General features: G+C 40.2%; 3 protein-coding genes across 6 annotated transcripts; 2 read left to right on the top strand and 1 right to left on the bottom strand.

Moving 5' to 3' along the window:
• The first annotated feature begins 836 nt into the window (after positions 1–836).
• On the top strand, positions 837–2,120 carry LOC141807997 (gap junction alpha-8 protein-like). The gene has a single exon (XM_074694265.1). The coding sequence runs from the start codon at positions 843–845 to the stop codon at positions 2,118–2,120; it is 1,278 nt and encodes a 425-aa protein (XP_074550366.1). The 5' UTR covers positions 837–842.
• Positions 1,631–26,563, bottom strand: LOC141807996 (nectin-1-like). Of its 4 annotated transcripts, none has more exons than XM_074694263.1 (8): positions 26,242–26,563; positions 24,743–25,081; positions 24,351–24,653; positions 21,865–21,958; positions 18,141–18,295; positions 16,928–17,030; positions 16,705–16,824; positions 1,631–2,122 (listed from the first exon to the last, which is right to left on the bottom strand). In XM_074694263.1, the coding sequence occupies exons 1-7, from the start codon at positions 26,330–26,332 to the stop codon at positions 16,722–16,724; spliced, it is 1,188 nt and encodes a 395-aa protein (XP_074550364.1). In that variant the 5' UTR covers positions 26,333–26,563; the 3' UTR covers positions 1,631–2,122; positions 16,705–16,721. The 4 variants fall into 4 exon arrangements, with proteins under 4 accessions (XP_074550364.1, XP_074550365.1, XP_074550362.1 ...); XM_074694262.1 differs by lacking the exon at positions 1,631–2,122 and adding an exon at positions 16,310–16,444; XM_074694264.1 differs by lacking the exon at positions 16,928–17,030.
• LOC141807998 (uncharacterized) lies at positions 8,798–12,371 on the top strand. The gene is made up of 6 exons (XM_074694267.1): positions 8,798–8,960; positions 9,347–9,433; positions 9,858–10,163; positions 11,737–11,863; positions 11,958–11,988; positions 12,080–12,371. Exons 2-6 carry the CDS (start codon positions 9,352–9,354, stop codon positions 12,164–12,166), a joined length of 633 nt encoding a protein of 210 aa, XP_074550368.1. The 5' UTR covers positions 8,798–8,960; positions 9,347–9,351; the 3' UTR covers positions 12,167–12,371.
• Positions 26,564–26,920: the final 357 nt, after the last annotated feature.

Genomic DNA, 26,920 nt, shown 5'->3' with positions numbered 1-26,920 from the left:
TGCTCTGCCGTGGACTCGGTGCCCCGGCAGTAGAGTGTCCATGTTGGTGTGGGAGCCTGAGGCCTGCTCCCATACATCCCCGCTCTGGCCCTGTTGATCCTATTGTCTCCTGCGTCACTACACGTCGCCCGGCAAATAAAGGCCGTCTGGCTCCAAGCTTAAATATTGCAGCAAACTAAAAACCAACCATCAGAGCCGATTCATTCACATCTGCTCAGTGGGGCGACAAGGACGGGGCTTTAGGTGGGAAAGAGGGCAGAAAAAAGTTCACTTTCCCCCACCGGGTGCCAAGAGAACGGGACAGGACTCAACTTCGCCGGAGCCGCGGCTGTGGCAAGTTGCCCATTTGATTATATTTAACATATACTTGAACATATTTATCATAGATGAGAGAATATTTTAGAAGACAATCTTTATTTTTATCAGTTTGTGTGCAGAGGATTTTGAGTTGAGTTTTTAGAGCATGAGGGCGAGAGTGTAGTTGTAAATGTTCAATATGGGTAAAAGTGCTCACATTAAGGAGACACAGCCGGTTAAAAGGCAAATTGATTCTTTAATGCACTTTTTAATCTGTAGTTTTAGTTCATATTTAAGATTTCATCGTATCGGTAAACGACACACCACTTTTAAAGTTTCACATCTTTCCACCAAAACTGAAATCTGTTTGCCTAAAGTTAAAGTTTAAGTTTCATTTCTGTTAGTTTGCAACTTTTCCTTTTTACAGCTCTAACTTTTCTCCCTGCACCCCTCCCTTTGTCCGTCCTGCCTACCCCACCCTTTTCTTCTGCACTCTCTCTGTCCTTCCTACCCCACCCATCGTTTTGCAGAGCTACGGACCGATCATGGGTGACTGGAGCTTTCTGGGTAATATTTTAGAGGAAGTTAACGAGCACTCTACGGTGATCGGCCGGGTGTGGCTCACGGTGCTCTTCATCTTCCGCATCCTCATCCTGGGCACGGCAGCCGAGTTCGTTTGGGGCGACGAGCAGTCCGACTATGTCTGCAACACCCAGCAGCCTGGTTGTGAGAACGTGTGCTACGACGAAGCCTTCCCTATCTCTCACATTCGCCTCTGGGTGCTGCAGATCATTTTTGTGTCCACGCCATCTCTGGTGTACGTGGGCCACGCTGTGCACCATGTCCACATGGAGGAGAAGCGGAAAGAGCGTGAGGAGGCGGAACTGAGCCGGCAGCAGGAGCTGAGCGAGGAGCGTCTCCCTTTGGCACCTGACCAGGGCAGTGTCCGCACCACAAAGGAGACAAGCACAAAGGGCAGCAAGAAGTTCAGGCTAGAGGGCACCCTGCTGAGGACCTACATCTGCCACATCATCTTCAAGACGCTGTTCGAGGTGGGCTTTGTGGTGGGCCAGTACTTCCTGTACGGCTTCCGCATCCTGCCTCTGTACAAATGCAGCCGCTGGCCCTGCCCCAACACAGTGGACTGTTTTGTGTCCCGCCCCACGGAAAAGACTGTCTTCATCATCTTCATGTTGGCCGTGGCCTGCGTCTCGCTCTTCCTCAACTTTGTGGAGATCAGCCACTTAGGCCTGAAGAAGATCCGCTTTGTCTTTCGTAAGCCAGCGCCGGCCCCGGCCCAAGGCGAGGGCTCAGCTGCTCTGCCCCTGTCAGGAAAAAGTCTGCCCCCTCTGGCTGTGTCGTCCCTGCAGAGAGTGAAAGGTTACAGGCTGCTGGAGGAGGAGAAAGCTCCCCCGATAACTCACCTCTACCCTCTGACTGAAGTGGGCATGGAGGCCGGTAGAGGAACCCCGCCTTTCCAGGGGCTGGAGGAGAAGGCGGAAGAGGTGCTCCCCATGGAGAGTATCACTAAGGTGTATGACGAGGCTCTGCCCTCCTACGCCCAGACCACTGAGACAGGAGGGGTGACATTACATGAGGAAGACGCCAAGCCGGTGCAGCAGCAGCAGCCAGCGGAGGTGCAAGCAGGGAGGGTGGAGGAGGCCGCAGATGAGGATGTGGAGGTAGAGGAGGCGACGATCGGTGAGGTCAACACTGCAGCAGACGCAGGGATGGAGGCCACGGATACGATAGAAGACACCAGACCGCTGAGCCGACTGAGCAAAGCCAGTAGCAGGGCCAGGTCAGACGATCTCACCGTATGAACCTGTGAGAGGAAGCACACAAACACCTGCATTCAATCAAATGTAGGAAAGAGCACACACCTTACTCGAGACATTGCACACTCTTAAACAGGCAGGTCAGGAAAAAAAGCAAACAGGGAGAGTTTGAAACTTTAGAACGGAGACGACAACTCAAAACATTAAAAAAATCTGTGTTTATGATCAAAATATAAAAGTAGAGGTTAAAGACGAGAGGAGTAGGTTTTTTATCAAGCGTGTTCTTATATTCAAAAAAATGTGGAAGGGACACATGCAGGAGGAAATGTTTTTACTTGATGAAAATCAATGTTCAGTTTTTAGAAACATCTTTTTCTATTGAAAGAGTTTTAATCATTCACGGCGGAGGGTTAGAGATTTTTACACAGGGTTTGAGTAGATAGGGGAGAGAGAGTTAGAGGATACTTGTGTGTCTGCACATCAGTCATTTCACTGTAGCGAGGCACCGGCTTTCAATCCCAATAAACCACAGGATGAAGCATCATTTAAAGGTAAAGAGCCTGGTTTCGAGATAAGACAAGCAAATCTCTAATTTTCTTTCTTTTTTTTTCTTTTTTGCACATTCAGAGGTTTAGACTTGTGCAATGCCTGAAATCACACTAACATCTCACCTATGCACCCATTTAGGAAAGATTCTCCAGGAGAGACGTGCAGAAGTATTAGAGCATTTCTCTCCTGTTCATGTTTCCACCATGTAGCACAGAATGAGCTGAGACAGTGAGGAAAAACATAAAAAAGACCACATGTTGAATGTCTTTTTCAATGTGATTCTGCTTCTCTTCATTTTAGAGTTCCTTTTTGTTTTGTGGCCTTTCAGTCAAACTTGTGCAAGCTATAAGTTTTCCATGGAAGAAAGAAAGAAAGACAGGTTTTTTTTGGCCCTACTGGAGAATGCGCTGTAGTGGCGACCTCAGGCCAAATCCTCTCTTTTCGTGCTGTACAAACATGCGTCCGGGCGATAAAGATCGTGCACCATCAGCACAAGTATTGTTGGAGGCGAGACAATAAAAGAAACCGCACTCATCAATGAAAACAAGCATCCTTGACCTGGCTGTGAAAAAATCTTTTAACTTGAATTTGTCAGAGCGTGGTGGCACCTCGACCGGCAACTAAACACACAATGCTCACGAGAGCAGATTCAGAGTGAAACAAACAAACAGGGGCGACCTCCGCTGTACAGAATGCCCTGCATCACGTCTGATAGTGTACATAATGTGCAGTTTTTAGTTATTTCATTGTATGTAAGAATGAAACACATCACCATTGTGGTTAACCATCAGTCTCGCTCACAAATGCACCAAAGAGAAATAAAAAAGCGACAAAGCTATGGGAGAAGAATAACTTGTGCTTCCTGGCTTCACCAAAAATCTTCACATGCCTGTCTGATTTTTGTGTCTTATCTGTAAATGTGAACTCTCAGATGTTTTACGATTGTAGCAAGTGCTTATATTTCTCTGGGACCTGCATGAACTTGATTATTAAGTAGCTTTAACACAAGAATAAATCTGAGTTTCAATTCTGTGCACACCCAGCAAACACACACACTCAACTTGTTTTAATCAGATTTCAAGACAGACATAATCAAGGTTACGTGGTGCAGGGTGAATGCTCATATATGTGCCTGAAGACACACACACACAAACACACACACCTCGCAGTGTTGGTTTTGGGGGTATGATCAAATGGCTGTAGAAAAACTCTGCAAGAGAAGGCAGCTTTGACCCCTTTGTGACCCCCTGCCATCCCACAGCCCCCCAAGTGCAGTTCAATCTGAACCAAAGAGAGCCTTCAGTAAGAATCCAAACCAGGAAACATTTTTTTAAACGGTGTCACAATCCACACTCACAGCTGGTCCTCGTGTAAATGGAAAGTGTATGATTTTCTTTTTGTATTTTAAGACTGTTGCATTCCCTGTATGTTTGTAAGAAGACTTGATTAATTTTTGGGAAGGAAGAATTCTTTTTACTAACTTGTAGTCTTCTTTGATGATAGATGTGTGGCAGTATCTTCTTTTGAAATGTGAAACAACGCAATAAAAAGTCACACGTGGTCAAGAAGGGTGGTGTCAGTGTTTCTCTGCAAAGGTTATAACCACACACACATTTTAAACCTACTCCCTAGAAACTAGAATTCCACTGGTTGAGGGAAACATTAAATGTTTAAGAGTCTGACGTCATTCATTTTGCTGTTTTCTCCTCCAAATCTGACGCTGTCAAGATGCAAACTTCCTTAGATTTTTTCTTTAAAAACAACATGGAGAAAAAGTCTACTGGAAGTAATCATCAAGCAACCAAAATTTAAACTATGTGACAGGACAAGAGTACAACTAGTGTTACTTAACACGCAGGGTGGAGAATTATGCATTCATATTGAAGTATGAGTCCGGTGTTTTATTCCAAATTAGGGAAAGATTATGAACAAAAAAAAGACCAAAATATCCAAGATAAGATAACACATCGCTGACATTTATAATAGTACTCAGAAAAGCTCCCCTTCAGATTCTAACTCCCAAAAGAGATATGTTGCATTGTCACCGATTTATTGGTTATACTTCACACGACAAGCACACCTTTGTGAAAACTTATAATAATCACAACTGCATTTATCATGCACACTCCACTGTGTTTATAATGCACGTTCCACTCAAAGCTACAGACAAACAACACATAATTTAAAAAAATATATCAACATATCCCGAATGACTCGACAGAAAGTCTTCAGTCAAAGCATCTCCCTCCAACACCTTCAATCTGCTTTATAAACTCCAAAGAGACCAGCATATCCAGACCAAATTCTCCTGCAGATTATTCCAGGCTTCCTAGATTCCTGGAAAATGACCCAAGGTTTTGTGATGTAATCAAATGACCACAAGGGGGCAGTATTGTAAAAGTTCTCACTCCTTCTGGACTATCCAGGATACAAAGGCTGCTGCTCCTGCTTTTACAATAAATGTACAAAACAAACCATAGGTAGACCTTAAAATTTTGCTAAAAAATATGCAAAGACATTGCCAGATAGAGTATTTAAAATACACAGTTAACATGAGTCAGTGTTGAAGATAGAGGAACAATACAGTAACAGATATATTAAATTGAAAGAAAATAAAATATCAATGAAATAACAAGGAAGAAATTTGTTATTAGATTTCAGAGAAGAGTTCTTTTAAGAAATTGTATAGGTTTTTTTTTGGTTTTGATCCTTTGATTATTTTCAGTACATTAAAGTACATTTATATTCTTTTAAAAAAATTAGGGAGAGATTCCAGGGTAATGCTTCTATAAATAAAAAAATTAAAAAAGCAATAGAGTTATATCCCGGCAGAATCATCATATTTGATTTTTAATCTTGCACCACAAGTTGAATAATTCATTTTAAATAAATCTGGAAGGAACTGACTTTTTTTAACAGTTGATGCAAAAAGCACTCCCATAAAATCCATATTCTAAAAAAGACAATTGGTGTTTTAAGAAGTAAACATTTCTTTTTTTACACTAGGAGTGAACAGATTTAGCAGGGTTTTTTTTTATTATTATTATTCACCTAACTTCTATTTAATGGACCACTTAAAGGGGTGGTGAGGAGTTTGAAAGTGATCTTGAAAAAGTCTCCCTCCTAGATATACGCCTGATTGTAATCCACACTTTAAAATGAGATTATCGCAAGCATTGCTGGTTACAGGTTATTTGAAATTGCTACTTCTTCGCTTCTAGTTCGGGTCGTCCAGGTCCAGATTTATTGACGGCAAGTCTATGTCTCTATGGCAACACAGACGAAGTTTAGTAGTGAGAAGAGAGATCTGTTTTTCGCTGCTAGAAACGATTTCTATGACTAATTTTGCAGTGATGGTGGACACTGGAGCCTAACTGTCAGTCAGACAGAAAAAGGACAGAAGAGCAGAAGAAAGCTAAACGAGAAAGTGATGCAGCCCGAGCTAAAGGGTAATTAGCCTTTAGCTCGGGCATTATGTCCATTTAACCCACATGCAACAGAGCACCAGGCTGCCAGCTTCGCTAAATGTAGACGCCAACTAAACTTCTTACAAACTGACAGTGTTTACTTGCCACGTTAGCTTACACTTCAGCGCACCGGGCTAACATATAGCCGGCTGCTGCAACGTTTGCTTGGTGTCACGTTTCAGACGGTAGCTTCTGCACTGATAAATACCTTACCTCGTTGTATCCAGTAAAAAGTTGTCTTGAACAAAAAAAAGTTGTTTTGATCGATTCCCAATAATTCTAAAAAAAACCCCACTAAAAGTAATTTACGACAGTGTGCGGAGATTCCGGGCCAGAAGGCGGCGAGGGAGTGCAATTAATACAGGTCCTCCTCATATCGTTAATGTTGGTGTCGTATTGTAGTGCTAGTGCAATGCTGACTCATTCCAGTAGATGGCGGTAATTCCCCTAAACCTGGGTGCCACCCGCATACACAAACAGGGTTGGTGCTGTGTATTGTCCATTGATGGACTGGTGACATTTTCCTGCATCAGTAGAAAATCTGGGAATACTGCAGATTTTGCAGGTTTTTGCATACTACACACTGAGTTTTTGCCAAACCAGTAGGCAATGTTAGTGTGGTAGGCAGTTTGGAAAACAGCCACTAATGACAACTGAGACGTTTTAGGGAGGTAAAAAAATGTTGATCACACAGAGGAAGTAAGAATGTAGATATTTATTGGGATTATTTAAACATTAGAGGGAAGAAAATTTGAATCTGACACATGATGCAACATTTTTGTATCTCATCAAATTGCGTCACATGAAGGATGTGTGGCCCACTGATAGGCCTTCCTTTCTGTTTTTTTTTTTTTTTTTTTTTTTTTTTGCCTTTTAAGGACAGAAAGCTCCCCTTAACAGCCCTCACTTTAAACACCTCACTAACTGCCTTTACTGTCATGGCAACAGCAACCTCTCTGGAGACTGGTTTCAGACCATGTGACAAACTTTAACCCAGAAGCTACTGAACAAAAAAATCTCCCAGAGTGCAGTCTGTTTTGCTATGGATATTTATACTTTTTACTCCAGTGGCCCAGCCCAGAGAGGACGTACCAAACACTTCAGTTACCACAGGGGTTTTCCAAAACTTCTCTCTGTGCTTTGGCCAGAGGTCCATGTAAAGATAAAACTTTCAACAGCTTGTAGTATTGTGACTTTTCTTGATGATTTACCTCACTCTAGATGTAGAGTGAAGCTACAAACACCCACAAGGTCCCACCACAAGTTACTGCACATGAATGTAGCAATTACAGCCACACAGAGACCGAACGGAACAGTCGCCTTCTTGAAACACGCTTCAGACAGATGCTGCCTGAGATAACTAAGTGAACTGAGTCACTCCATCCTCATTTTACCCGTTCCAGATGCCTGATTGAGCCAGGCAGCTTAGGCAGCTTTCAGAGCTTGAGTTACGCTTAATTTAGAAAATGCAATATCTACTCTGAAGAGTCACAAGCTCTCACCTGCTCAGGGAGCAAATGGTAAGGGTGCTCAAAACCAAACATTCACTGTAACAGTAAAGGCAAGCAGTCACTTATGAAGACAGACGGTGACTATAAGTTATGAAACTGGATAGAAATTTACCACACATAAAATTAACCCCTTACTGCCTGTATTAAAATTAGATTGTTTACAGGTGTTACATTAAGTGGAGATTGTAAATTTGAGTATAGTACACACAACAGTTACTACTAAATTTTATATTTAGACATGAGAAGTTTAAGACCTGACAGGGTATGTCAGGTATCAAGAGGTTAACATGACTTTATAGGTTCACAAACTTTTAGCAAACTAAATCATGGGAGATATGAATGTATATTCATGTTTAAATTACAGGCTTTATCTATACTACTCAGCGGGAGGGGGAATAAGACAAAGCAGCTCCTTCTTCCTGACACTGATGCCTGTGGTGATTTCAGTGCTGCCTGGAGCTGTGATGTTGTAATAAATCGACTTGGATATCTGACTTCTTGAGCAGAAAACAGTAGTTTCAAAGCTTTCTGTAACTCATGGTGAAGAGCAGCTTCAAGTTTCCACAAGAGGGTGGTAATAAAAAGCCTCCTGCTGTCTAAAAGAATAAGGTATGTCTGCCACAGGTTTTTGAGAAAAGGGCAGCTGTCTGTTTAACTTACTAGTAGGACCACTCCTAAAGCAGCCCTGGATTGTTGACATAGTAGCACTGCAGCTCATAGATCCATTCAGCCGTCAAACCTCACAGGACAAGTTTCAGACAATGCAGTCCTTGTTTAAATAAAAATGAAAGGTGCCTTTTGTTTTTCAGCGACTCTGAGCTGAAACAATGGTACTTCCACTTCACGTGCACAAGGCTCAGGTGTCATGGAAGAATACAACTTCTACTTTTCATTCATTTCCATAAAGTCATTTGATAGCACGCTGTAGTTTCTTTTTCATTTCCTAACTGATAATGAAACTCGATCAGTACTCTTCAACTGTTTTAAACAGCTGTTTCTGCATAGGCTTCATTAAAATCCAGAGTAAAAGCTATCTTATGTCCCTGCCTCTTAAAGACAACCTAGATACAAAACTTGCTACCAGTATGGCAGCAGACCACCAGACACTCACAGCATCTACTTCCTGTTAGGAAACAGTTTCTTGAGTATGTGTGGGCTGCCTGGCCAGGTTTCCTCTGAAGTCTTTATACGTGTGTGGGCTGCCTTTCCAAACGCAGACATTTCTTATCAGTCTTATCATTCTTATATTCAGAAACATTTAAATAAACTCGACGTTGTCACATTTAGGATCATTAAGTACAACCTGTTGCTTAGATCAGAGAAGGGAGAGGAGTCAGCAGATGCTTACACTCGCGCCGGTAAGTTCCTGTGTAACTATGTATCTGGGTTAGAATGTGATGGTTTTTAGTGATACCATAGCCATCTTATTTCTGATTCTACAACCACATATTTAAAAAATACAAAGCATTAGTCGTATTTGGACTTGACTATTCATATAGTATTAACAGTATGATGAGAAAATAAGTTACAGAATAAAAACAAGACATGTCACCATCGCTTTGTTGATCTCAACACTGCCTTGGTTCGATAAGTGGTCAATACTATTCCACATAAAGCAGAATCAGTCACAATGTTCAAAATTTGAGCCATATGTCTTATTGTTTTCTGGATTAAGCTAATGATACACCCTGTTATTAAATAATGCAAAGATTTTACAATAATTAAACTGTTTTTTTTTTTTAAGGTGGGATGAAGATTTTCCATAGATATTCAAGCATAAACAAGACTTTTTCTCTGATTGTCTACATGTACTGGCTGCTTTTACCAACAGGTAAAACTCATTTACAGAAAATTCACTGTCACAATAATTTCTAGTTAAAGGGAAATGTAATTAAAAAGGATTCTTTTCTTGTAGACAGTCAAATGACAGGATCTGGACTAATGTGAAATCTGTGAATAACATGTAAAGCCGTATTTACGTTGTGAAATTATGTATACACCCTGTACTTATGTGGATTAAAAAAGAAGGACATAAATCATTGGAGGATTTATTTCACCTTGCACAAGAGCAAGACTGGCTCTCTCCCCCTGTTTCCGGGGTAGATAAAAGTAAGGGCCATTTATAGCTTCTTAACAGATTTTAGCTTGAAGTTTCAAAGCTCTGTTTGAGGTTGGAGTTGACCTTATTAAATCTTCACTGAGTCTCTGTATCATTTTGTTTAAAGTCTTCATTTCCTGTTTTTTTTTCTCCTCAGATGGTAAAACCATTATTGCCAGAGTTGGCAGTACAGTGACTCTGCCATGCAACGAAACATACATCCACTCCCTCACACAGCTGACTTGGAAAATCAACGGGAATCAAATCCTCTTCATTCTTAACCCACCATCCGTCACAGTCTTTCCTGCAGCTGCTAACCTGAGTCTCAGTATGTCCCACTCAGCAAGCCAGCTGTACGCCCTGATTGTAGAGAATGCCCGGGAGTCTCACACAGGAAACTACACATGTGAGACCACTGCGCTTACAGGAGTCTGGAAGCAGGAGTGGGAACTTCTAATCACAGGTGTGCCAGCCAAGCGATCATTAAAAAATTGGGTATAAAGCGTGTTTGCAGGGAGATCAAAAGCCGGGGTTACTGAGAACAGGAGTAATAGTCCCTTTTCTCTGGTTGCTGCCTGCTGAGGCAATGTAGAATAAACACAGGTGTAACTCAAACACACTTATTAATTTACCTGATAAGACACGCACACAAAAGAGTGGTGCTACCATGACGCCACAGGCACTGACTCTTAATCCAAACCTGTGAGTGTATTTAAACAGAAGTTTTTTCAAGACAAATACTGGAATTGGGCTGATAGCTCGAGAACTGTAAGCATAATTTCCTGAGCACTGTCAAGGTGCTCTTGAGCAAGGCACCATTCCCCTCAGCTGCTCAGGTTGTATGTTGTTTTGGACAAAAGCGTCTGTGAAGTGAAACTAAAATGGTGAATTTGTTACAAGCTACTGTAACAAATACCTTGGAACTCAGAGCTCGGCATAGTGTTATTTTTGTCTTTGAGACCGCAAGACTTCCTTTATGAAACATCATCTCACTATAGCTAAAAAAAAAAACTGAGCCACAGGCTAAATCTAATGCCCATACACCCCCTGGTGAGTCGTTGGTAACTGCCTTTATCTCATTTCGGTTTAATGTTTGGGCAGGGCCTCTTCACTGGCTAGTTAGCAGGGTATCATCCTAAAAGCTAACACCTAAGGCCTGGTATTGAGCATTTTTTAGGCTAAGCTAGCACCTGCTACTCAAAGCTGTGACAGAATTATGTTAGATCCAGAGCTGCCCTTCCTAGCTGACCATCCTCCATGTTAACAGATGGAACATAGACCAAACTTAAAAACTAGATATCACCATTTTCAAACATGGTTGCTGCGTTATGCTACTTTCAGTCCCAGTGTTCACTTGTCTGAGAAGTTCAATTCCTCAGCCATTTGATTTCAAAAAGACGTTTGATAGCTTTGTTAAAAATGCGGGCTTCCGCAGCTGTTTCCACTGAATCAGCAGAATAAAAGAAAAACAAACACCTCCCTCTTCAAGCTTTCCATTCACTAGCCATGATGTCTGCTTTGAAATAACACAAGAACCTGTTTCATTGAGGACTGAATCTGCCTGAGGGATCCTTGATGTTTTATTAGCATGTTTTCTAGTAAACAAAAGGTGTATGATGTCAAACAGCTGCAACAGTCAAGTGGCTGAAAGAGCACTGGACTCCAAACTGTGTAGTATTGGTGTTACAGCAAGTGCAAATATCACATTACAGAGTTCCCGAAGCTTGGGAGTCATATCCAGTGAACCCGTGCTGAGGACATGAACACATAGCTCAACTATTCCCACAAGTCTTCGCCCACAGCACCACAACCTCCTCCACTTATTCAACCCTGTCCTCTCTCATTACACCATCAGGCACAAAACATCCCAGATGAGTCATAACAGGGTAGCACACAACTCTCCATGAAATGGCTTCATGGAGAGGTGACTGTAACGGGCTTCTAGTGGCCATCAGAGGCCTTTTGCCCCAGAGGCTCCTGCTTCGTTTGTTTTTCTTTGTGGTGAATGTTTTGCTGTTTTTTCCCCCTATACTCAGCTGAAAACCCAAAGGATGCTGGGAAGTTGAGTCTGCCCACAATGGTTGTGATAATCACTGTTCCCTGTGTGACCGTCCTGATTTTCATCATCACTCTGACCTTGATTCTCTGCAGACACCGTGCAAAGTAAGCTGCCTCAGCCTGTCTCCTGATGATTGGGTAATAATTTCACATCAAAAATCTAAAAAAAAAAAAAAATGCCCTCTTCTTTCTTTTCCAGAAACTGCACTTGTTCCCAGCCTGAGGATGGGGTAAGAGATCCTAAAAGATTTCAGAACAGTTAGATCAAACTTAATCCAAATCTGAGCAACAGTTTTTTCTCCTCTCCTTTTCTCTCTCCAGCATGAGCAGACCGAGGACATCTACGAAAACTGTTTTGATAACCGTCACTACATCAGGCCTCCTCAGAGTAAACCCAGACCTCACTAAGACAAAGCATGGTCCAGACATTTAAAGGACAAAACCAGAAAAGTATCTAAGCGCTTTCTTTGCACACAACTTGAACTATGAGAAATATTTTTGCCATTTTTCTTACATGACTTCACACAACTGTAAAACGCTGTCTCAACGAATGTATTCTGTATATCGAGGGACTTTTTTTCTTTTAAATTAAAGCTGCTTATTTACATTTTGTTGCCACTTGAGGCAGAATAACATATCATACCTCTGTCTTTCTGACACTTTGCCGTCTCTTATTAAAATATGTAACTCCTTTTGTGTTTACGACTTACAAACTGTTAAGAGTATGGGTGTCAGCAGATGATTTTCAGAGTTCTGTTGCTTTTTGCCTTACCATTTTCCCCAATAAGGATAATCAGAGGAGGGTGCAGGACCTGAAAACAGGATTAAAAAAAAACAAAACAAAATTTGATCAAGAAAAGGGATGCTTTTCAGATTTAAAGGACTTAAACTCAGTCCAGTTTCAATTCTGAATTCAGAAATCCCTCCCCCAGTTTCACACAATGTTTACAGCTGCTAAAGAAAGATCACTGTGGCAAAAACAGTGCAACAACAAAACAAGGCTGCTCTCTGTGCAGAGATACATATCATTCCTGTCTGGAACACACAGTGTTTCTGTTTCCATCTGCTGTCATTGATTTGTAAAGTGGAGGAAACAAGCTTTAGTCTGTTCTGTTTCTCTGTTCACAGTATGTTTATTGTTGCTAGGTGGTTACTGATGTCACCGTTGAACTGACATAAGTGAATGCTTTTTGAGACAGGCAACAATCCCAGGTTCACCTCACAAACATAAGATTACGTATCAGTGTTGGTATGTGAAAAGCACAAACAAAAAGTGACCTGAGTTTCAGTGATTAGCTTTATTGTTACTTCAAACTTAAAGGGGAAAAGTACAATCCAAAGAAAAGGCACTAAGAAAGTCAGCAGGACAGGCTTGTACAAAATGATTTAACAATAAAAAAGGCGTCTAGAAGAGAACATACAAAAGGCAAAAAACCCCAAAAAGTTACAAAACAGTTGTAACATTTTAGTAACTTCAGGCAAATTCCATGAAATAATGATTGCATAAAATAAAACAGAGGGCACACTGTAAAAAGTACCATCGAAGGCGTCGGAGGATTTCGAAACAGCTGCCATTCTGTAGCAAAAACCTACAAACAGTGCTAAACTTTGGGCTGAAGTAACAGATTTAGATTTCTGTGAGCTGGAAAGAACGCTCCACCCATTTTCCCCAAAGCAACCGTAATAGTTTCAGTCTCATAAGCTGCAACAACAAGAAACTCTGCAGCTGACAGTCTGGAGGTTTAGTGGTTTGCTAGTAAGAGTTGAAGATTTGGACTGTGAGGTTTGTGTTGGCTACTTTTGGTTCAGTCATTAATAAAAACATCAGAAATGAAAAAAGAACCACAGAGAACAGAACTCAACTATTTCAATTAACACCTTTGTGCATGTGCAGCTACTAAGTACGACTAATGTGCTTCAGAAGATCTATCGTCTTTGGATTTCAGATTAACAAAGCAGGTCTGCTAAGTTTTGAAAGATTGGTCCACCTTTTAGTAGTATGAGGCTGTTACACATTTTTGGTGCTGACTAATCCACCCAGAAACAATACAGGTTGTTCTCATTGTCTACCCAAATTTGCCAAATGTTCAAGTTTACCAGAGGATGAACCCTCACAACTTTTCATAAACACAACAAATTTTCATCTGTGCAGCAGCATTTTATCAGATCCATTACATAAAAACTCAAAATTATAACTTAGTTGACACTCATGGTCCCAAGATGATGTATCCCGCTAACTTTAGTTGTCCAGAGATGCACCCTGGTAGTGTCAGCAGCGTACTTTAAGTTGGTAGTGAATGTAAATAGATTTTGTGTAACCACAGTAATACTTCAATGCTATAGCTTTAGGGACTGTACAGCAGCAAGAGGACAAGGCCAGCTTGTGTAAGATTAAAACTTAGAATATTAATGCTGTTTATGAGGTTACATGTACCAAGTATATCAAGGTTCAGTAGTACAGTATGTAGATTAAAGCTCTCTGTGACAGGGTTGCCGAGATAACCACACAATGACTCCAGCACACAAAGGCTGTACTGTTCCCACCTAGAAGTGAGTTATGGTCCCAAAGTGAATGGGTGTTTCTTTCCAAGATCAGTCAGAAGAGTGTTTGCAAAGAATCAGTGTGTAATATTTCCAAGCTTCTGGTAGAACAGATTTAGTAGAAATTAAACATGGTTTTCAAAAGTATTTTTAAAGTAGTGAAACCTGAAATGACCTGACCATAAAACGAAAATGCAGCAATTGGCAGACAGAAAAAGAGAGTTGGAAAGCAAACAGGTACTAAGGGGTTTCTTGCCCACAGTTCGCTCTGAAATTTGGAGTGAAGAAGGGAGTTTTCGGTCTCAAGGCTGGTCCCAAGCCTTTGCTAAACATTCCTTTGGTTTACACTCTTCAGCTCAAAATTAACAACAGGTGTCTGCAGTGCAGTTCTCAAACGACAATAGTGCACAAATTTTAACCTCCAATAAATTAAATGCAGAATCTGCAAAAAAATAAGTATTGACCTTAAATGCAGATTTTGACTTCAATTTGTCCTTAAAGTATTTACACTGCAAAATAACACTGCTGCCTCTAAAGCCTGGATAATATGACTCACTAAAACTAAAACATCATCTCCCAGAACAAAAGCTGTTTTTTTTCCCCTTTTTCCTGGTTTTCTTGTTTTTGTCAGATGTATATCAGTTTCAGAAAATGTTCCCACACAGGTTAACTAAACCTAAAACAAGGAAATATGAGTGTTTTAAAACCCGCATCAAACCTAAAAAGCAGACTACACTGTCAAACAGTTAAAAAACAGTAAAGTATGTTTAAAAGTGAAAGTAGAGAAGGAATAGATAGTCCTTTAAAAGCACAACTTACACATTAACAACAAAAAAATGCTGACAAAAACGAATACATTAACGATTGCTGGTTATTGAAGAGACACTACTAGTTTATCAATAACTATTAATAAGCAGAAATAGCTTAAAAAAATAAGTAGACTGTGGTGAGCAGGAGATGATTTCTTAACAGGTATGACAACAACAAAATGACCACAGTGTGTGTAAAAGTGTGTTTTTAACAGCTTGTTGTGTTTATATGTAAACCTGCTCCAAAACTTTCTGCTATCATAAGCTGTTAATACTGTTTGGTGGAAAAACATGAGCACTGGAGCCACTGGCATAGGGAATTATTCTAGATAAGACACGATCCGTTAAAGCCACATCCTAACTGCCAGATGGTTGTGAAGTCTGTCAAACAGTCTTTTCCTTCCCTCTTTCAGTGAGCTCGCTCTGTAGTTTCACACTGAAAACCACATTTTGATAATTCTTCTGTAGCACTTGTGAGATGTTTGACACCATTAGGGGAGACTGGGTATGGTTGTAACACATTTTGCTTCAGCATGTCCAACTCACTGAATTTTTGAGTCGGAGTTCTCAAACTTTAAAGCCAAGTTCCCACATTTGTTAACTACAAATGACACCAATTCAGACCTCTGCATCAATATCACAGACCTCACCAGGTGATGTCAAATACTTGGTGGTCCTTTGTTACAACCCACCCCTATCCGGGGTAAGTTGTAACAATTAGACAAAACAAGCAAAAAAAGAGATCATGCCCCTCAAAAAGAGGTTTATTGACTCCTACATTATCCCTGATTAGTGGAATTAGTGGTGTTACAACTTTCCCCATGTCACAACCATACCCAGTCTCCCCTATTACATAAAGGTCAAATCTTACAGAGTGAACATGTCTCATATCTGCTCTAAATATTTCACTGCACTGAATATATAGTATGCCAACCTGACAGGTCCAGATATAAAAGTTATTTCACCATGTAGCAACTTTTTCTTCTTAATTTTTTGAGATTTGGAGGCAGATACATCAGGATGATGTGGTTATTTTGGAAATACCTTTGCTATTTTACTCTATTTTGCCATGTTTTGAATAATTAAGAGACTTTCACTTTGTTAGGTTAAAGTGAATTAAATAAGTAGCTAAAGTATATCTGGAAATATTAGGTCACATTATATATTAAATGCAATAAGATACTTTGAGAAGTGATAAGAAATATATTTTCAGTAACATTTGAATGTTTTTTAAGTGTTTGGCTAAAATGCAGCATAAAAGAAGGCAAAACAAACCAGTAAGAATGGTATGTATGGGTGTGAAGCACATGGAGTCCAACTGTGATCCAGATTGTACCTTGGAAGCAGATAATGCAAAACGTTTTTTTATCAGAGCATGTTTCTGCATGCGAGTATGCAAAGAGCACTTAACGTTCTCTGGAACATAAAAAAGGCTGTGCATGGAAAAAAGCAATAATTCACAGTGCAAAAAAAAAAAAATCCACAGACTTAATGTACTGTTACCAACAGGGTAAGCATCTGGTAACAGTGTGAGAGGTACTCTTACTGTTACATCACAAGGGCCCCCCCACCGGAAATATAAGAGGATAAATATACCTGTGTGTGTTTTTCTCTTATTCTTCTTCATGTTCATCTTCTTCCACTCTCGGATTCTCTTCACTTGGGCCAGGAGTATCTCGCATTTTCCCCATCTCACTGGTGGGACTCTCTTTTTTCCTGAAAAACAAAACAAAACACAACAGTCAGTTCACAACTCCAGGCCAACATCTTTATTAAGCTTTGGGGATGAATATTAGACTTGAATTTAATTAAATATTACCATAGAAGTTTTCCAGATCTGTATAAGTATGCTCCCACAGCAGAAGCAGCAGCAATGAGGATCAATAACAGAGTAAATAGGGTCCAACATGCAGGGCACGATCCTGTTGGCGGAAAGCGTGGAAGACAGAGGAAATAACAAATGATGATGAAAGAGCTGATGTCTGGGGTCAGATCAGGTCACGTCAGACTGGGAGCTATGAGTTCAGATTATTTTGGAAACTAGGGAGGAAAGAAATACCCAGCATAACTGCTGACCGCAGTGTGTCAACAGCTGCAGAACAGACAAGAGTCAGAGTCTGACAGTGGAGCCATGCTGGTCTCCAAGTCTTTCATCAAACGCCATAAACCAAACAGGAAAAAAGCTTCCTGTGCTTGTGAATGTAAGATAATAGAAACATTTTCCACTAGTGGTGGCTAAAAGCAGTGTGTGTGAATCGTGACATTAGCAAACAGGCAAAAAACGTTTAACAGTTTGATAATGTTAAACTGATTACAGTCAGACAGACTGAAATGTGGGTTTGAAAAAGACATCCACTTGCAAACAGAGGCATCTGCCTACAAACACTGGTTTCAGAGTCTTGATACAGAGTGCTTTGACAAGTACACAGGAAATGCTGATGATAAAACCTTAAACCATGTGATACGCCGGTGACTTGTTTTTTTCTCAGCCACATGAGCGGCCATTACTCTGTCTCCAGCAGGGCTCAGCATTTGAGTTTTCTGTTCAAATTCCAACATGTAAAATATGTAAACACATACAGGTGTTCAACTGAGCTCTTGTTAAATATTTTTTGCTTCCCCGGCAAACAAGAAACTGTTCCCATGTGAGGAGACTTGACTAATCCTTGTACATCAGTGAGACCTTTAATTTTCTCCGCTTGTCTAGGTATGCATGGAAACAGGGAGCAGCTGAGGCTATTTCTTTACAGCTACTGAGGCATTGCTTTGCTTAATAGGTGGTATTTTTCTTCAGTTTGTCAGTCCTCCCCAGTCTGTCAGCTTGGCAGGACTGGGATAACTTCAAACGAGTTCAAGTTTCAAAGGAATCCAGAAAAAGAAAACATTCATTGTTTCTCCTCCAGGCCTGGATCGCCAAACTAACATGACCTTAAGGATTCCACGGAAAGTCAAGCTGCTTTTGCTTTTCCTTTTCTGTTGAATTAAAAACGCAGAGTGCAGAAAAGAAGCAGACAAACCAACAGGGGCCTTACCTGAAGTGTAATGGAAAGTCAGTTGTCCACGTTGCCTCCCATGAGCGTTAGTTGCTTCGCACACATAAAGCCCGTTAAGGTCAGAGGTCGGGCTGGAAAAATGAAGAGTTGCACCTTCTGCTCTCACACCTGGCAGAGGCCACGGCTTGTTAGGTCTGACAAGACAGAGAGAGAAGCACACAGCTTGATAAAAAATGAATGCTGAGCTCATATAAAGGTTGTGTTAAGAGGTTTAATCATTTCAAAGACACATTAAAAAACAGGTCTGCATTCATTCTGGTTTCACCTCCCTTTACTTAAGCTAAGCTTTTAATGAGTATCTTTTTTTAGAGGCTGGTGTTAGCACTCTGCCTCAGTCTTCAGCCCGCCCACTGACCTACAGTCAATAACCCATCCCTCTGAGATTGAAGACTTGAAAATCTCAAGTGCTGGAAAAACCCACAAGCCACTGCTTCTACTTTGGTGACATCACTTTAAACAGCCAGAGGCTTTTATTCTGACGGTTTCACCAGCAAAAACAAGAATTATTATGAAAAGGGATTGGTGCTCTTGTTGAATTATCATAGCACACTACTGTATGAAGAAAATTTAGAACTAGACTCTGAAGTAGCCTTCATCAGACTTTAACACATTCTCTGTCTGCTGTTCATGGCTCTAAACTACACACATTTTAAAACCTAGACTCCTATACGATGAACCAAGGGTTGTAGTCCGTGTGATTTTACATCCACTGTTTTGTGAGCAACATCTGTTTAAATACAACATCATAAAAGCAGGAATAATATCTGTTTATGGGTTGCTGGTGCCTGGCAACGAGACAAGTGTGTGAGCTCATTTGACCTGTTCGAGTGGATGAATCTCCCCTCCCCCGTAAGAGATTTTAATTAAACCTGAATGAGCAGAACAGTTTTTTGATACAGAACTGGTTCAAGGCGAGGACTGCAGGGGCAGGGCCAAGAGGTGACCAAGGGCTAGCCATGCCCCCCACGTAAAACCTGAGTCATAGTTAATGATTGAAACTATTTTAACTGTTTTCTAACAGGCTGTTCAAGACTTAATCTATGCAAAATGCAGCGCTTGAGCTTTAGTTAATATTTTACCATTAGTTTAGCTGACTGTGACAGGGAGCCAGTGTAAAGCCGCCAAAACGGGGAGCTTCTTTTTCTAGTTCTGGTTAAAACCCCGGCAGCTGAGTTCTGGAGAGTCTGGAGACGATCAGTTAATTTTTGTTGCAGGAAGGGAAAAATAATTTTATATAAAGGCTTAATGAGATAAAAAGATGTTAAACTTCCTCCGTGTCTTAAAAAGTTGAAATGACACCACATCTGGGACATGCAGATGGTCCAGTGATTAAGGCCTTGCCCCATGAGGTTCACCACGCACCTTGAGTGGGTGAACCAGGCTTGAATCCAGCCTGAGGCCTCTTTCCTGCATGTCACTCCCCACTCTAGAAAAATGATAACTAAAAAAAAACAAAACAAACAAAAACAGATCTTATTCAATAAATACATCTGAGGTTGTATGATGCTCAGACAGGACGCAGACTGTGCGAGTAAGAATTTCAGCGTTTGTGCAAGTGCATATGTTTCGATGCTTCCTGTATCACAGGCACTGGATAAGACATTGGGGTTTGAATTCGCCCACTGACTGGCTCAGTCAGTCTCCCCCACCTGCACTCTCTCCTGTTCTGAGGAGTGAGTGCCGCCGCGAACACACCATAGACTGTAAATAACATGGACCAAGTCTCCCCACTGTTACCCATCTGTTTCCAAAACAGAAAATGAAGCAAATCAGGAATTGTGTCCATATTGGACGTGGCAAAGGCTTTGTGTACAGCTATAGGGCGCCTGTCAGTCACGTGACCTGAGCTGTGCCTCTGATTGGGCGAGCTTACAATCTTAATATCCTCTGAACTGCTGAGTTAGAAAAAATATAACCTGTTCAGTGTGTGCCGATAGTAAAACTAGTGAATCAGACAAGAGATGTTTTTTGAACCAGGCTGTAAATAGTTTAATTTCTGCTGTGAAAACTGCTTTTTTTGGCTTAGTGTGTATGTGACTTCCGGTACTCCCGGAGCCAGCCTCAAGTGGACGCTGGATAAAAAGCAGATTTTCACACTTAAGCATTGTCTCATATTCTTAGACCGGAGGTTGCCCCTTGATACACATGCAGGACATATGTGCTGAGCGTGCACGGGGGCGACCCTTATCGCGCACCAGGGGATATCACACCCTGACAGACAAAACTTGATGGCAACAAGCATTTCACTATTTGCCTCTTTACTATAAGATTCACGCAGCTCTAAACTCTCCTTATTAAAGAGGAGTTTGTGCCAGATAAAGAAATCAGGGCAACCACAGGATGAAAAAACTTTTTAACTGAGTTTAACTCGTGACATATCATGTGCACATTTTTTTCTGATGCTGATAAACTCCTAATCAGCTATAGTCACACAGTCACCTGTCTCTGTGAACAAGTCAGAAAAGCTCCTGTGCAGGGTCTTTGGATCAAACCAACTGCAGGACGGGGGGTGGATGCTTTTTGAGTTTTTGATATAAGACACGAGTGCAGGACTTGATTTGACTTCAAAAATATATTAGAAATCATGGGACCATACTTAAAATCCGGGAATAACAGGAAGAAATTACAAGTCAGTAGAACAGCAGGAGAAAAGATTAAAAAGTTGGAGACTCCCTCCCAAATCAGGAGTGTTGGCAGCCTGCCAGCACCCCTGATTGGTCGGTCTGTTAAAAATAATGAGTTTCTGTGTGAAATATGTTGACAAAGATAAAAACTCAAGATGTTTTTCTATCATTCTTTAAAAGTATTTTAGTTAGTTCTGTAAACTCACAGTACAGTTTTAGATAGTTATTCTTTTTGTAAAGCCCCATTTTTTAAACTCAGATGATGAACATGTTTTTTGTTTACTATAATAACCCTGACATGTTTAACACATGGATGTCTGTTCACAGTGAAATATTTAACAAACATCACAACTAAAGTTACTGTCAATTTTTACTTGATGGGAAACTGGGCTATGCCAATTAGGACAATGATTCATGAGCACGCATGCTCATGCTGCACTCCCTCAAAAAAGGGTGCAACCAAATCATGTGCTGGTACGGCCAACTGAGAAAGCTGGTAGCACCAGTGTTATCAGTGGAAAAGTTAGTGTAAAGCCCCAGCAGATACATAAGTGCTCTCAAAGTAGACACCAAGATTCTTTACAGTGGATTGATGTGATTCACCATTTGACCAGCAGGTGGCAGTAAGTGCTTAATTGAGTTTTTGTGGTCCAATTAAAACATTTTTTTGAATTCACCCTAAAGAGTTTCTCAGTTTTTGTTAAAAATTATTAATAGAATAAATGGCAGAAATGCGAAGAAGGCTTCTGCTTGAGTTCACGTGTCTCAACGTCATTACCCAGTCAACAACACGCTCAGTGACTTTTAGAAGCAACAGTCACCACAGTCTTATTGACTCATCTGAGCAGGTTTAGCAAGTGCAAAGGCTCCACAATCTTTTAGTAGGTCATGGCTGTCAATTGTTTTTTTAATATGAAAATTGAACGGTAGTTAGCACTCAGCGTTTACAAAGTTATATCTCACCAAACATGTTTATTATATTAAACCAGAGGCCGTATGAATGGGAGTTGAACTAACATCTCTCCAAAAGATAAAGTACTGTTCTGAGTGTGTTTACAGTGAAATGTGTTTAGCTGTACCTGGACCAAGTCACGACTGGAGTCGGATATCCTTCTGTTTGACATTTGAATATGTTTGCAGCACTTTCAGAGATGTTTACTTCCTTGGGAGGTGCTGAAACAAACAGGGAGATGAAACCAGTTGTGTTAATGCTCAGTCAAAGAACACCTTGAAAATATTTGTATTGCTTGTTCCTAAACCAGCTGATAATCAACTTGGGCAGAGAAATATCAGCAGTCCTTTAATCATTGCAGCAGAAACTGGATACAGGTCATCTGATCAGGGTATGAAAAGGTTTAAAAAAGAGCTGCTGTTTGTCTGTGCCGTGAGAAAAAAATGAGGCCACCCCACAGGAATGTGAAAAACTTTTCAACCACAAAACATTGAAACTGTATCCAGACATAAAGATATGAAAGCAATGTAATGAGTGTTGAGTTGGGTGGAGCACTGAAAGGAAATTGCTGGGGGATTCTGCCAATGTCATAATAACACAAACTATTGTATCTGTCACAGTTTCATGGTGGGATAAAGAAAACCTAAGACAAGAAAAAGTCCCTAGGGCTCAGTCATGGGGGTCATGTGATACAGTTATGAACCTCAAACAGCTACTGTAAGTGAGCAAGCTCTACTTGCTACTCTCTGTGTTCCATCAGACAAATAGGGAACTTCAATGTTGAAAATGGAAACAACTCAAAATAGTCTTTAAGTTCCTGCTGTCACTCAAACTCTTATGCTTCATTATAAAGGTTGCCTCCTGTAAAAAAAAATGCATGATATAATCCTTATCCACATTTAACAAAGCTTGTCTTTAGTGGTAGAAAAAACTGTGTTGTGTTGCTGGCTGGTTTCAAGGGAAACAGCCATATCATGCTGATGCTGCCTGCACTGTCACTTCCTGGCGTGACGTTGCAGCTCTCAATAACAAAAGTGCATCAAAGGCCTGTTTGTGGTAACATGTAGAAACCCTGATGGAGAACTAAGGAGACTAGGGTGAAGGACACATCAACAGGGATCATTTCTCAGTCCCATCTGCAGAGGACCATCCACAACTGTCAAGAACCATGAGGACTAAAAAAACAGACATATGTTCTTGGCAAATCTAATTCATTTTATTAATTTTACTTCATCTCACAAAACCTAAAGGTGCCGTGAGGAATATCCATTTGGTGCTGATTACAGTGACACCTGTGGTCGGCATTGGTATTGTACCGAGCACCATCAGCCTCTGACTTAAGGACATGCCTCTTGCATGTGTCCAGTGTCCCTCATTACTGCAAAATAAACCCAAGAAATTGTCTAGATCTTGCTTCTCACAACTACACTTCGTCGTTAGGGATGCATGATTTTGGATCTTTGCTGTTATCCGATAAGCCAATATATCAAAACCCCTTTTGGCTGACACCGATAATCACAAGTTTGTTTGTTTTTTTCACTGTAAAGAAAGCTAAGTCTATCCTGTACTGGAATTTATACGTTACTCTCATTGTGACTGTCTTATTTGTTTAAGAAACACACATAAAACAAGACAAAAAACATTTGATTTGACCATAAATAAGAAATGTATTATTTTTTCAAACTCAAGACATTCAGTATTGAAATACAGAAAAATAATTTCTTTAGATCACATGAACTTTAAATGTACAATGCATTTTTAAACATAACCAAGTTGCATTTGATTATTTTAGAGCTACTGTAACAACCTGGTGACAGACACAGAGCTCTGCAGTACAAATAAATGAAGTGCTACATTTTATTTAAGGAGCTTATTTTTCAGAGGGAAAATAATAATAATCCTAACTGAATAGCACCTTATCGTCTGTGCCTATCGGCAGAAATTTTCATATCTGCCGATACTGATAAACATGTTTTTAAGCTTTTATCAGCTGATACCGATATTGTGCGGATAATATCGTGCATCCCTATTCGTTGTGTCATGTCACCAAAGGGACTTTCGGTCTACATGTCGTAAATGGATTCCTGTTGGGCTCAACCATAGATACGGGGAACTAGTATGTAGAAATAACTAATTATGATGCTGATAATCTCATTTTAAATCATGGAGTATGAACAGGCAAATGTATAAAGTGAGACTTTTTTAAAACGACTTATTAAGTCCTTACAGGGCTTTTCAGAAACATAATCTTATTACAGCAAATATGAGGCTAAGGGGAATATAATGATAGCATCTCCACATCTTCTCTAAAACTCTGTGGTCTGATGGAGCTAGGCTGATAATATATAAAAGCACACTGATCTTTATTTTATCAAAGTCTTTTTCCGTCCTCTCACATAGCTGAAAGCAAATATAGGACTCTGAAATGCAACCTCAACATTTTCTGCAAAACAACAGATAAAATCAGAGAGGAACAACTTTAAAAAAAAAATCAACTCTATTTATTACATTGATTTAAAAAAAGAACAAAGTAAACAAAGTACAGGTTTCACTTCATTTCGCTCACAAACTGTATCTTCATGTTAGAGAACAATTTTACTTATTCATACTCACAGAAGACCTTTAGGGTGACGGACAGGGTCTCTTCCAGCAACAGATCTGTATTGTTGATAACACACTGGACTGACTGATCGCTGATTTCTCTTGTTGGCACTCCAATCAGCTCATTGATTGTGGTCGTTGTATCGTAAGCTTCAAGGGTAGAATTGATTGTTGTTCTTACTTTGTTTTTCAAAGTACCAGTGAGCCACGTCACTTCAGTTGGAGGTTTTGAACGAGTCGCAGTGCAGGTTGCCAGGACCACCTCCTTATCTCCCAAGGTAAGATTAGATCCCTTCAGGCTCGTGTTTGGAGGCACTGTGAGAGTGACGGACATCATGAGAGCGAAATGTCAAGCAAGACTCCATTTTTAAAGATCTGAAGCATTTTAAGAGAAATCATCTTACCAAGCACTTTAAGAGGTATGACTGTCTGATGATTCCCACTGAGAGATAAGGTGAAGATACACGTGTAGGTACCTTCATCCAATATGGTGACATTGGACAATCTGAGGGTTCCATTTTTTCTGGAAAAATCTCCAACAAACTCAAAACGGTAATCATGTCCGTTGACAAATGTTGGCCCTTTCTCTGTGATGGTGAAAAAGAAGTCCTTCTGAACTTTCTCTCTGGTGAGCCTCTGCCAAGTAATTTGTCTGAGGTCATCCGAGGTATCGATGGCTTTGCAGGGGAACACAGCAGTGTGTCCTTGTACTGCAGTTACACTTCCTCCAATGATCTGAATAGCTGGAAAGATGCATTAAACCATGTCATTATTATTATCATCATCATTATTATCATTATTATTATTATTATTATTATTATTTTTATTTAAGTATTTTGGTATGAAATAGTAGTTTGTTTAAGTGTGAGTTAACACAGGCCCACACAGTAGAAGATGCTCTGTATCCTAGATATCAGTCACACACTACTACAGTGCAAGGAGGATAAACCAAGTAAATCTACAACTGAGGCAGTCATGATGCTTTTTGAAGACTAACAGCAGCAAAGACTGAGGTGTGGCCCAGCGGTCAAACGGCCAAGAGCAATGTGTGAAACATAGTAATGATAAGGAGTGCATGAAGATTATTTAAACTGTGTGCACAGCAGATTAGAGATATGCCCATTACCCCCCTCACAGATATACATCCACCTATATTGTCTTTTGGGGGATGAGTAAAAGGATTATGTGATCTTTTCTTGTCTTAAATATCTGTAGATATATGCACAGGCGTAGGGGGGGTTGCGGATCTATCAGGTTTCTGATATGTGCCCCCCGGCCCCAATCCACAACCCCTTCCTATGCCCTCAGATACATGTTCATACAGGTTTAAAAACCAACTCCCACTCACTTAATTGAATTTTCCTTCATTTATCTACCTGTAACTCTAATTTAAAGACATTAAACATATCATGATAAAAGGCATTCTTTTTTTAATGTAATTTTTGATTTCTTTTTTTTTTTAATTACCAGGTTTCTTCCTTTAAAATGAGGTTTTTTTTAAATTTATTATTGAAAAATGATCCATTCCGTTACAAAAATGACGTAAGAGGTGTAATTGTTTTCGAAACTTTGGTGTAATTCTTTTTTTTTTTTTTCATTAACTTTCTACGGCAAAACCTATCCCGAGTGGTGGCAGAAATACACTGCGTTGGGATCAGAAAAGAAAGAAGGGAAAAAGGGAATGAAATGTACAGACAAACGGCTGAGTTGTTTACATACACGCCCATCATAAGTAGATGAGGAAAAGTATAGGCCCTAGTTAGTATGAGAAATATAACGCGAATAACGGTTCTTTAGCTTAGGAAGAAGGATTTTCATGTTTTTTTTCGAGGAGGTTTGCGTTGAAATGTGAAATGTGATGCCGTAGCAGATTCTTTTTTGTAAGAGAACAAAGACAACATACCGTCTGAAACTGCGACAAGGACCAACGTTAAACCTACAATAATAGCATCTCGGGAAGCCTTCCCATGCTTCCCGAGATGCGCAGGCTCCATAGTTTAAGATGGAAATCCCGAAATACATCCATCCATGCTGATGACCGCTCCGCTCGTCATCTTCTACTTCTTCTTCTTCTTCGTCTGTTAAAAGAGAGCTGGCAAACCAGTTACCGCCATCAACTGAACTGGAGGACAGGATGAGATCAGGCTGGGAATAAAAAAGAATAGAATAAAATACAATCGTAGAAACTATAAATTATCCAAACTCAAACCACAATCATCTATCGAGAAATAGCCCTAAAATGGTGACTGCGGACGTTTCCATTTTCAACAGTTGACGATACGCGGTAGGTATGGAAGCCCGTTACTGCAAAAAAAAAAAGAAGAAGAAAAAGAAGAAGAAGAAAAAGAGAAAAGAGAAAAGAAAGAAAGAAAGAAAGAAAAAAGAAAGAAGAGAAAAGAAAGTCCGTATAAAATATAGCCATAATTATGAGATTATGAGATAGCATCTTATAATTATGGCCATTGTAATGCGATACTACTATAATTTAGAAGTCATAGATACCTGACAGCTGGTGCCACTTTTTTTTTTTTTTTTTTTTTTTTTTTTTTTGCTTTAATGAACCAACACTTTCCACAGAAATA

The sequence above is a fragment of the Halichoeres trimaculatus genome, unplaced genomic scaffold (assembly GCF_033239565.1).
Source record: "Halichoeres trimaculatus isolate MK-OKI-2021-1 unplaced genomic scaffold, fHalTri1.1 fHalTri1_scaffold_19, whole genome shotgun sequence".
NCBI classification, from domain to species: domain Eukaryota; kingdom Metazoa; phylum Chordata; class Actinopteri; order Labriformes; family Labridae; genus Halichoeres; species Halichoeres trimaculatus.
Note: the sequence above shows the minus strand (reverse complement) of the source record. Positions and strands in the feature narration are given on the sequence as shown.